Source organism: Littorina saxatilis, linkage group LG1 (assembly GCF_037325665.1).
Source record: "Littorina saxatilis isolate snail1 linkage group LG1, US_GU_Lsax_2.0, whole genome shotgun sequence".
Taxonomy (NCBI): Eukaryota; Metazoa; Mollusca; class Gastropoda; order Littorinimorpha; family Littorinidae; genus Littorina; species Littorina saxatilis.
In genome coordinates this window covers 77,969,283-77,980,344 of record NC_090245.1, presented here as the reverse complement: position 1 = coordinate 77,980,344, position 11,062 = coordinate 77,969,283, and the positions used below count along the sequence as shown (strand labels likewise).

Below are 11,062 nucleotides of genomic sequence, written 5' to 3'. Positions count from 1 at the left end.
CTTAGTCTCTCTCTTTCTCTCTCTCTTTCTTAGTCTCTCTCTCTCTCTCTTTCTTAGTCTCTCTCTCTCTTTCTTAGTCTCTCTCTCTCTCTTTCTTAGTCTCTCTCTCTCTTTTTCTTATAGTCTCTCTCTCTCTTTTTCTTATAGTCTCTCTCTCTCTCTTTCTTAGTCTCTCTCTCTCTTTCTTAGTCTCTCTCTCTTTTTCTTAGTCTCCCTCTCTCTCTTTCTTAGTCTCTCTCTCTCTCTCTTTCTTAGTCTCTCTCTCTCTTTCTTAGTCTCTCTCTCTTTCTTAGTCTCTCTCTCTCTCTTTCTTAGTCTCTCTTTCTTAGTCTCTCTCTCTCTCTCTTAGTCTCTCTCTCTCTCTTTCTTAGTCTCTCTCTCTCTCTCTTTCTTAGTCTCTCTTTCTTTCTTAGTCTCTCTCTCTCTTTCTTAGTCTCTCTCTCTCTTTCTCTCTCTCTTTCTTAGTCTCTCTCTCTCTTTCTTAGTCTCTCTCTCTCTCTTTCTTAGTCTCTCTCTCTCTCTCTTTCTTAGTCTCTCTCTCTCTCTCTCTCACTCTTTCTTAGTCTCTCAGTCTCTCTCAGTCTCTCTCAGTCTCTCCCACCCCCTCTCCCTCCCCCTCTCCCTCCCCTGCAAGAAGTCGGTGAAGGGAGAAACTCGATGCACCCACTGAAGTAGCGCTGTGGGTTTCCCTGAACCCACCCCGTCGTTAGAGAAATAAACGGTAAAAACGCTCTTTCAAATGTATGGGTTCAGACAAACCCGCATCGTCATTAGAGAAATAAACGGTAAAAACCCTCTTTCAAATGTATGGGTTCAGACAAACCCGCATCGTCGGGCGTGTGTGCTCAAAAGCGGCATCCGGCAAAGGTTAATGTCTGGTCAACATAATTCTCAGTGAACATGAGGCAGGAGAATAACACTTAGCCAAAAGAATCCACAGCACGTGAGATATAAAATAGACACAACAGAAACAAAAGCAGCGAGGTGGTTTGCTATAGAAAAAAGTCTAAAATAAAAATATCAATAACATGTCTTTCGCCGATTCGAAGGACAGCAGTTGTGGTTTTTCATTGATACATGCAAGTGAAAGTACAGTCATCTTAACTTTTAAAAACCTTAGATGGTACAAGTGTTTACTTAATGCCTTCGAGAAGTTTTTAAATAGAAATAGTGTTATATCCATGCCTTCGACAACTTTTAAGAACCTTAAAAGGTATAATCGTTTGATTAATTCAGTATGGTATCCATCAGTTGTGAGGGGACGAACCAGAACATTATTCTGTTTAACATTATTTTACTTTTTGTGTTGAAAGTACAATGCCAGGCATCGCATTTTATCGTTCAAAATGGCTCGGAAAAGCCCATACGCGCTCTACCCAATCCTTGGAGTGTTTCTCAAGAATTGAACGGGATGTCGTGCATAGTCATATAACCTCAAGCTGAATATTGAAACATTTGAACTTTTATTCTTTCTGTGCCAGTGTGGTTCAGCTACCAGTTTCTGATGGTACTATTATTAACACTGCGAATGTTAAAAGGATAACTATTGAACATGTGCTTTTATGTTCGAATTTGACATATTGGAGTGATACTGCCACAGACACTGTGAAGCCATTGACCCGTACACAGTCGGTAGAGTCGGGAAACGAAACGATCATGATATGTACAAAGCAAAAATATCATGGATACTCGTGTTATTTCCGCAGTCGAGCATCTTACCATTTTGGAGTGAACTAGCTGTGATAAACAAAAACAGAATACGCCCAATATACTCTTCGTGTGTGAAATGACCTTTAACAAGGGTTGTATAGTGTGCATGAACACTGGTGACAGTCATGCCTCTTGTGTGATAAACTCGCAATGGAAAGGATAACTGTCACGGTAGTAAGGAATGATTGTCCAAGCAAAAACAGCACCGTTGTGTGATCACTTGCTGGGAAATGAACCATATATAAAGCGAATGGAACAGAATACAGGCTTGACAGACTAGTCTGTGTTACAATCTGTGGTTTTGTTTCTGTTGCTAGTGTTGTTGTCATTGTTGTTGTTCTTGTTGTTGTTGTTGCTATTGCGGCTGCTGCTGTTGTTGTTATTGTTGTTTTTTCACGAAAGACCTTCATTATTGTGCATATTTGTCTGGTTTTGCCAACACATGTTAATTTCTGATATGCTCTTCAAAAACATATAATCTTCTCATGTGTTTATGCTCTTTGGGGGAAACGGGTGTGAGCTATGCCTTCTATCACAAACCAAAAGACCAACAAAATGTGACCAAGAAATGTTTGTTGCTTTTGGCGTTAAAGAAAGATACATACATCTGAGACTGAAATGTGTTTCTGAATGTATACTTATTCAGTAATGCCAAAGCACTGACCTCTAGCGAATTATGCCGTCGGATATCACAGCTCTCGAAGGATTTTTTATTTTTTTATTTTTTTATTTGACACATCTAAATGAGATACCGTTTTAACCACAACAAAAATTTGCGCTCCAGCCTGTTTTATTGCTTTCAACGATTTACTTTTACATGTCAGCATCGTGTAAAGTTCCCATTGGTCTTTACACTTGTAGGTCATTATTGTATTTCCAGTTTCTAAATCTCAATAGCTGGAAATTCGGAATGTCCGTTTGATTTTTGGGGGGCATGTAAATGACACTAAACTGGTTTAGGTTTCAAAGGAAAAATAGGAGCGGCGCTTGCAGTGGACCTGATTTCTTTCACAGACATTTTAACTTTACCTGTATGAATGGCAGTCCTAGTTTTGCATGCACACACGTTTATTTCTGTTTAAGCAATGACATAGGTTTCAATTATGCATGAATCATCACTGAGTAGGACCAGAAGCTCAAATTGTAAATATGTGACCCTCCACCACGGAATGAGTCGCATGTCACCTTTGCATGATTTTCATATTTGTACATTTTTCTTAAAGAGTATTGTATGCTCTATCCAGTGGTGAAAACCGTTTTAGAAAAGAGCAAAAACTGTTTGAGTTATAAGCCTGTGACTAAGGTGACCCTCACACTGTTACCAGACACTCCCCGGACTTATATTAAGCCTAGCGCAGAACCGCGCGAGGTGACATGCGACTCATTTCGTGGTGGAGGGTCACATATACAGATTGGTCATTGCCATTCTGTTTATAATCTTTGCAACTAAAAATGCAACATATACAGGTCAAGAAATGCATTGTGTTGTTGTCGGCATCAGTGTCTTTGTGGCTTCTGCTTTGCTTGGCTTTAAGCGTGTTTTATTCATTTCCATTGATAAAACAACAACAAACAATAACATTAAGAACGTTAACAAGCAGACTGCTTATGTACACGTTTGCTTTGCTCTTCGACTATCTTAAGGCTGACGTCTACGCCTGAGGTTAAATATTAAAAGTTATAACACAATTTGAAAAGAGAGATTCTGTGTAAGTTCAAGAAGTGATAAGGCCAGAAATAACAAATAAGACAAGGTGTGATTTCCAAGACCTTTCACAAAAACACTACTATTTACATTAGTAAGATTGATAAAAAAACAAATAGGATTTTCGAGTTTCAATACATGGTTTCAATAATTACTCCATGAATACACGTCAGGGGAGCGGCCTATTACAAATGTCAATGTTGCTTTGTAATCTCAGGGTTAGACTCCAGCCTTAAAGCTAGGTTCATTCTCGTGAATCTCATCACGTCAGCCACCACAATTGTGTCCAGGCTTTAATATGACATAACAGCATCCTTGCACTTGACACCATTTTAAACATCCACAACCCTTTTTGCTTTTTGTGCAAAGCGAGTTTTTGTTGTTGTTGTAATGTATTGTGTAACTTAACAGATGTCAAGAAGCAAAGTTGATTCAACAAAACAATTCCAACTCTGAAGAGAACACAGCTATGGTCTTAATTGTTCGTTTGTGTTGGAGTAGAAGGATGATCTCATTTCTTGTAAACGTCTGGAAATATCTGTGAGTCTCGACATGATTATTACCACGGCAAGGAAGTCATTTTAAATCTGTGATTATGATAAAAGTGACAGATGTGTTTAAAGACTGAAACAAACTTTAGTCATTTCTCTTTTAGTCCGTTGTTTTTCTTTCAAAAAACATTTCTACCTCAAAAAGAACTGCCGCCTCTCACTGCCTCAGAATAACAATCGCCTATAACTGCCCCCAAAAATAACTGCCGTCCCTCACTGACCCACAATAACAATCGCCTATAACTGCCCCAAAAATAACTGCCGCCCCTCACTGACCCACAATAACAATAATCGCCTATAACTGCCCCAAAAAAAACTGCCGCCCCTCACTGACCCACAATAACAATCACCTATAACTGCCCCAAAAATAACTGCCGCCCCTCACTGACCCACAATAACAATCGCCTATACCTGCCCCAAAAATAACTGCCGCCCCTCACTGACCCACAATAACAATCGCCTATAACTGCCCCAAAAAGAACTGCCGCCCCTCACTGACCCACAATAACAATCGCCTATAACTGCCCCAAAAATAACTGCCGCCCCTCACCGACCCACAATAACAATCGCCTATAACTGCCCCAAAAATAACTGCCGCCCCTCAGTGACCCACAATAACAATCGCCTATAACTGCCCCAAAAATAACTGCCGCCCCTCACTGAACCACAATAACAATCGCCTATAACTGCCCCAAAAATAACTGCCGCCCTTCCCTGACCCACAATAACAATGGCCTATAACTGCCCCAAAAATAACTGCCGTCCCTCACTGACCCACAATAACAATCGCCAATAGCTGCCCCAAAACTAACTACCGCTCCTCACTGACCCACAATAACAATCGCCTATAACTGCCCCCAAAGGAACTGCCGCCCCTCACTGACCCACAATAACAATCGCCTATAACTGCCCCAAAAGAACTGCCGCCCCTCACTGACCCACAATGACAATCGCCTATAACTGCCCCAAACAGAACTGCCGCCCCTCACTGACCCACAATAACAATCACCTATAACTGCCCCAAAAATAACTGCCGCCCCTCACTGACCCACAATAACAATCGCCTATAACTGCCCCAAAAAGAACAGCCGCCCCTCACTGACCCACAATAACAATCGCCTATAACTGCCCCAAAAATAACTGCCGCCCCTCACTGACCCAGAATAACAATCGCCTATAACTGCACCAAAAATAACTGCCGCCCCTCACTGACCCACAATAACAATCGCCTGTAACTGCCCCCAAAATAACTGCCGCCCCTCACTGACCCACAATAACAATCGCCTATAACTGCCCAAAAAATAACTACCGCCCCTCACTGACCCACAATAACAATCGCCTATAACTGCCCCAAAAATAACTGCCGCCCCTCACTGACCCAGAATAACAATCGCCTATAACTGCCCCAAAAATAACTGCCGCCCCTCACTGACCCACAATAACAATCGCCTATAACTGCCCCAAAAATAACTGCCGCCCCTCACTGACCCACCATAACAATCGCCTATAACTGCCCCAAAAAGAACTGCCGCCCCTCACTGACCCACAATAACAATCGCCTGTAACTGCCCCAAAAATAACTGCCGCCCCTCACTGACCCACATAAACAATCGCCTATAACTTCCCCAAAAATAACTGCCTCCCCTCACTGACCCACAATAACAATCGCCAATAGCTGCCCCAAAAAGAACTTCCGCTCCTCACTGACCCACAATAACAATCGCCTATAACTGCCCCAAAACTAAATACCGCTCCTCACTGACCCACAATAACAATTGCCTATAACTGCCCCCAAAATAACTGCCGCCCCTCACTGACCCACAATAACAATCGCCTATAACTGCCCCAAAAAGAACTGCCGCCCCTCACTGACCCACAATAACAATCGCCTATAACTGCCCCAAAAATAACTGCCGCCCCTCACTGACCCACAATAACAATCGCCTATAACTGCCCCAAAAATATCGGCCGCCCCTCACTGACCCACATAAACAATCGCCTATAACTTCCCCAAAAATAACTGCCGCCCCTCACTGATCCACAATAACAATCGCCTATAACTGCCCCCAAAATAACTGCCGCCCCTCACTGACCCACAATAACAATCGCCTATAACTGCCCCAAAAATAACTGCCGCCCCTCACTGACCCAGAATAACAATCGCCCATAACTGCCCCAAATATAACTAACGCCCCTTATTACCCCACAATAACAATCGCCCATAACTGCCCAAAAAATAACTACCGCCCCTTAATACCCCACAATAACAATCGCCTATTACTGCGCCCATAATAACTGCTGCCTTTCACTGCCCAAAAATAACTGCCGCCCCTTATTGCCCCAGAAAAACAATCGCCTATAACTGCCACATAATAACTGCCGCCCCTCACTACCCCATAATAACAGCCGCCATGTCGTCCCAGGCAGGGTGATCTTCCCCAGCCCTATCCGGCACGAAGAACACCTGGTTTTCAGGCACTGTGTCCAGCAGCGCCCTCACAGAGGCCAAGGCCGGCACGTGACGCACGCCCACGCACACAAGCAGCACGCGGTCAGGCATCTTGTCGCTGATGCTCTGCAGCACTGCTCGCGTCGTGAAGCCGGCCATCGGGTCGTTCCCCTGGGCTGGGGTCAGGACCAGAACAACCTGTTGGGAGAAAGAAGACGCAAAGAGATGTCGAGTATGTGAGAGTTGGAATTCGACGGCCGTAAACCTTACAATACATTCATGACAATTCTTGCTGGTTCTATTATATTTGGTCCGGATCGATATCGGCTGGGGCTAGGACCAGAACAACCTGTAAGGAAAAAGAAGACACTAAGAGATTTCGAGTATGTGATAGTTGGAATTCGAGGCCCGTAAACCTTACAATAAATTCTTCATAATAATTCTTGCTGGTTCTATTATATTTGGTACGGATCGATATCGGTTGGGGCTAGGACCAGAACAACCTGTGAGGAAAAAGAATACGAAAAGGTATTAAGAGTATGTGACTTTGAATTCAAGGACTATAAACCTAACAACACATTCTTCATGGCAATTCATGCTGGTACTTCGTTGTTCTATGTGCTACAGATCGATATCGGCATTGTGGCAAAGTGTTTTGCCGCTTCTGGATATCAAGCGTTAGTCCTAACTTCAATCTCCTGTTGTTGTAAGGGCCTTTAGAGAACTAGTCAACTAAAAAGCAGAAAGACAAGGAAAGAAATTAGTAATAGAAAGAAATGTTTATGCTGTATCTTTTAAAAGAAAACAAAGTCGGTCCTTTCTCGGCCGATGTTAAATTAGCATCGTTCACGTACCTTATTATCTTTCGCAACAAAGTAGAATAACCTATTACCAATAACCATCACGTCTTAATTGTTTGCAGCTAGCCCCTTCACTTCGCCTTCTGTTGCCTGGCACCCTTCCTTCCCCGCACGCTATCGTATAATATTCTCTAGTCCCTGATAGGCAAAGTACGTGTGGGACATGAAGCCCCATTTATTGATTTCTTGATTGATTAGAACAACGACACACAAGATACCTCGAAACATTCTTTCCTCCAAAGATGAGCACAGTATATAAGCTCTGTCTTCACACACAGGTCGCCGGGTCGATATGTTCTAGCATCTTATATGAAAAAGGTGTTATGCAGTCCCATCCCCATTCGACACGAAGAACACCTGGTGTTTGACCATCTTGAAGTCGTCATAGTCGCATTCTAAGATAAATAAGTCACCGCATCATTTATTTTTGTCTGTTGTGCCTCTTCTCTGTCCACTTTAAAGGCCGATGGTCAAAGTTCTTGTTTTGTTTTGTCCTGAATTAAACGTTCCAATAATTCAACACCTTTCTTGTTTTGTTTGTTAATCCTGACTTGGAACGTTGGCAGTCTATCTAGTTTGGATTTGTATCTAACATGCCAAATAAATACCAAAGACGTATTCTCATCATAAAAAGGGAGAACGAGAACAGTGACCACACTGTGTACCTTCCAGCAGAGATCGATGTGTTCCAGCATCTTCTGCGCCACGTTGTCACCAGGCAGGAGGTAGAAGTCCAGGCCGAGCTCGTCTCTGGGCAGATCCTTGATCAACAGACGTACACCTCGCCGATCTTGCAGGGCTGGCTTCAGGCGGAAACACACCAACTCCGCGTCGGCGTCACAGTAGGCGATGTAGGCATCCTGTGCAATAAATATGTATGAGCAAGACGCTTGATCAGCAGTCGAAAGCCTCTCTTCTCCTCTCACTTGATTGCATGGATCCCACGACAGCTACCTTAAACGGAAAGTTTAAGCTCCCTTTCTCAGCAATTTGCTCGGGGCCAATGTTAAGTTACCTGCAAAACGGCTGGAAGCGCTTGATAGAATATGGTAGGACGGGAAACGTACGATCGCCAAACGTTACAAGACGAACCAACCACTACAGCATACAAACCTAGCATCAACGCCAAGTGTATCCATTCAAATGCCCTACCTTCTCAAATTCTGCACGTCTTGGCATCTTGATGTGTTTGAACACACGTAGCAGAAAGCGCAGCCTGGTGGCGTTGGCTGCCACGCCCCACACTGCCCCCACTAGCGACAGCAACAGCAACATCCCCGCCACAGACGCCCACAACGCCGTGGGTCCAACACACCGACGCCAGGCCAGCTGCCACTGGTCAGCTACCCGCCCTGTACTGGTCAGGTCCCCGTTGTCCGTCCGACAGGGAAAGTCGCCGTGGTTGTCCTATGAGATTTTGTTTTTAACTTTGGGGTAACATGAATGTATTTTGTCAGGATGTTACATGTACAATTTGTTGTTGTTGTTGTTGTTGTTTGCTTTGTGTGTAGTTTTGTGTGTGTGTGTGTGTGTGTGTGTGTGTGTGTGTGTGTGTGTGTGTGTGTGTGTGTGTGCGTGTGTGTGGTTTTTTTGTTTTTTTGGGGGAGGGGGGGGGTTACACACCGGGTACGATATTGCAAAATATGTGATATAATCATGCTATCAATACAATGCCAGAAGGTAGGTTTTTTTAATATCTCATTTTCTTTCCACTTGGCATCATTAGGGGATAGTGTTTGCGAGTGCTTCTTTTTGCCCAAAGACTGGTTCCACAGTGTAAAATAAGTGAAATAATCCCTCAAACCAGTTCACGGTGCAACAGATTCGACTTTATTTTTGTGTTATTTCTAGCATTATTTTTTGAGTCGGCAAATTTAGTCTTAAAAAGGTCCTGCCCTTTTCCGAACAAAAAGGATTTCCCACAAATCAGACTGTAAAGTTCGTTGTCCATCTTTCCCTACACGCAACATTCAGAGATCTCATGTATTTTAGTCATCAATCCTATCAGCTAAAAGGTTCCGATTTACCGGCGCAAGCGTGCAAAGAAAATGTTTTGATTTTTTATCTCGGAAAGTAAGCAAGTTCGAGGTACCAAAACTCAAAATACGGGCTAAGCTGGTTTGTAACAAGCAATTTTCTATCACTTTTCTGGACGTGCGTTCTATTTTTTTAAAGCGTTGAAAGGCGTCGTTTAGATGGGGACACGTCTGAAGAAGGAAGTGAGGGGGGTTTGCAGTTCATAAAATGTACTACCTTGTTACTATTGACGTGTACGCCACTCACATTGATGACGCTTTTTGCTGTGCATGTGCCTGCGAGGGTCACTTTACAGCTAGAACCGGGGAGGTCATAAGTGAAATGTAGAGTGTATGGTTTACAGAAATTAAGATCCTAGCTACTCACCAGTTGGACACTGGTCGATCTCAGCCACAGCACAAAGTCCAGGGTCCTGCACGTGCACGCCAAGGGGTTGCCATGGAGACGGAGGTGAAAATGATGTGATTGTCTAGCAATGAGTTGGTCCAAGGACTCTCGCTCTGTGGCCGTCAGCTGCGAGATCTGGTTATCGGATATATCCACCAAGGTCAGGTTGCCATGACGGCTGAAGTCAAGTGACAAAGTCTGCAGTTTGTTGTTCGCTAAGAGCAACTGGCTCAGGTGACCCTGCTTATGTACAAAGTCAAAGGGTAAACGTTCAAGGCCGTTAAGCGACAGGTCCAGCCTCTCGAGCTTCGTAACATTTTGTAACAGTCGAGTTCCGTGGTTCATCATAAAGGTCGGGTCAAAGTTCATAGTCTGCAAGGTCAAAATCCTCAAGGCTGGCAAAGAGTCCAGAAACGAAGGGTCTGTATGCCTGCAGTTGTTTCCGCTCATGTTCAAGTTCTCCAAGTGTTCAAGACCCATAATTTTTGACGTACAGCCAATCATGGTTACGTAGGAAAAGTCAAGCACTCTCAGGTTGCAATTTTTCAGGATCAAGTTTTGGGGAAGGTAACCAAAGAAATTACAAGCGCTGGACAAGTTGAGAAAAGAAAAATGCGAGTTGAGTGATAATGGTAGCGTCCAATTTGCTATACCTGGATGAGACACAGGTGAAGGATCTTTGTTGTTGCCCAGCATGTACATGGCTTCGTTCAGACTGAACACGTTCTGCTGCTGAATCTCCAGAGACACCAGACTGGGCATGTTCATGACCATGCTTACAGCTGATAATATATCAAAAACCGCGATACGATTGTGTGATAGGTCGATTCTCCGGAGGCAAGAGTTGAAAATATCCCTGTTCCCCCCGAAAGCATGTCGCTCGATAGCTACAATATTGTCGCTTCGCAGGAGAAGTGTTCTCACGCACGATTTCAGCAAGAACTCCGTGCTGCGACGGGTCAAGGTTACCATGCCGTTCAGCACATTATACGAGACAAACACGTTCAGGTCAACCAAGGCGAGCTCGTTCCCGTTTAACTGGAAAGCGTAAAAGGACTGAAGAGCCTTGTCGATGTTTATCGCCATACTTTTGGCATCGGAAATTCTCAAGATGGACAAGTGTTTCAGCGGACAAAAAGCGCAGTTTTCCAGAGCGAAGATCTTTCCGAAGGAACTTGGCATCAGAAGGGTTTGCAGGGAGCTATTGGCGAATGGAAGAAAGGTCTGGTTGGTGATTCTGTTCAAGTTGAAGTTGTAGGATAGATCCAATGTACGAAGTTTTTTCATGGCGCCAAACCCTGACAAAATGAAGTAATACGGATAAAATAAAATAAAAATTAGGTTTGTGCTTTTGTTTAATTGT

General features: G+C 43.6%; 1 protein-coding gene across 1 annotated transcript in view; it reads right to left on the bottom strand.

The window, feature by feature from the left end:
* Positions 1-6,146: 6,146 nt before the first annotated feature.
* LOC138950795 (toll-like receptor 3) overlaps positions 6,147-11,062 on the bottom strand; it is an 8,391-nt gene continuing 3,475 nt past the window's right edge. The window contains exons 2-5 of the mRNA XM_070322519.1: positions 9,679-10,997; positions 8,428-8,682; positions 7,941-8,135; positions 6,147-6,613 (exon numbers count right to left, since the gene is read on the bottom strand). Coding sequence (XP_070178620.1) covers positions 6,356-6,613; positions 7,941-8,135; positions 8,428-8,682; positions 9,679-10,997 — 2,027 coding nt within the window. The 3' untranslated portion in view covers positions 6,147-6,355. The remainder of the gene's footprint in view (positions 6,614-7,940; positions 8,136-8,427; positions 8,683-9,678; positions 10,998-11,062) is intronic.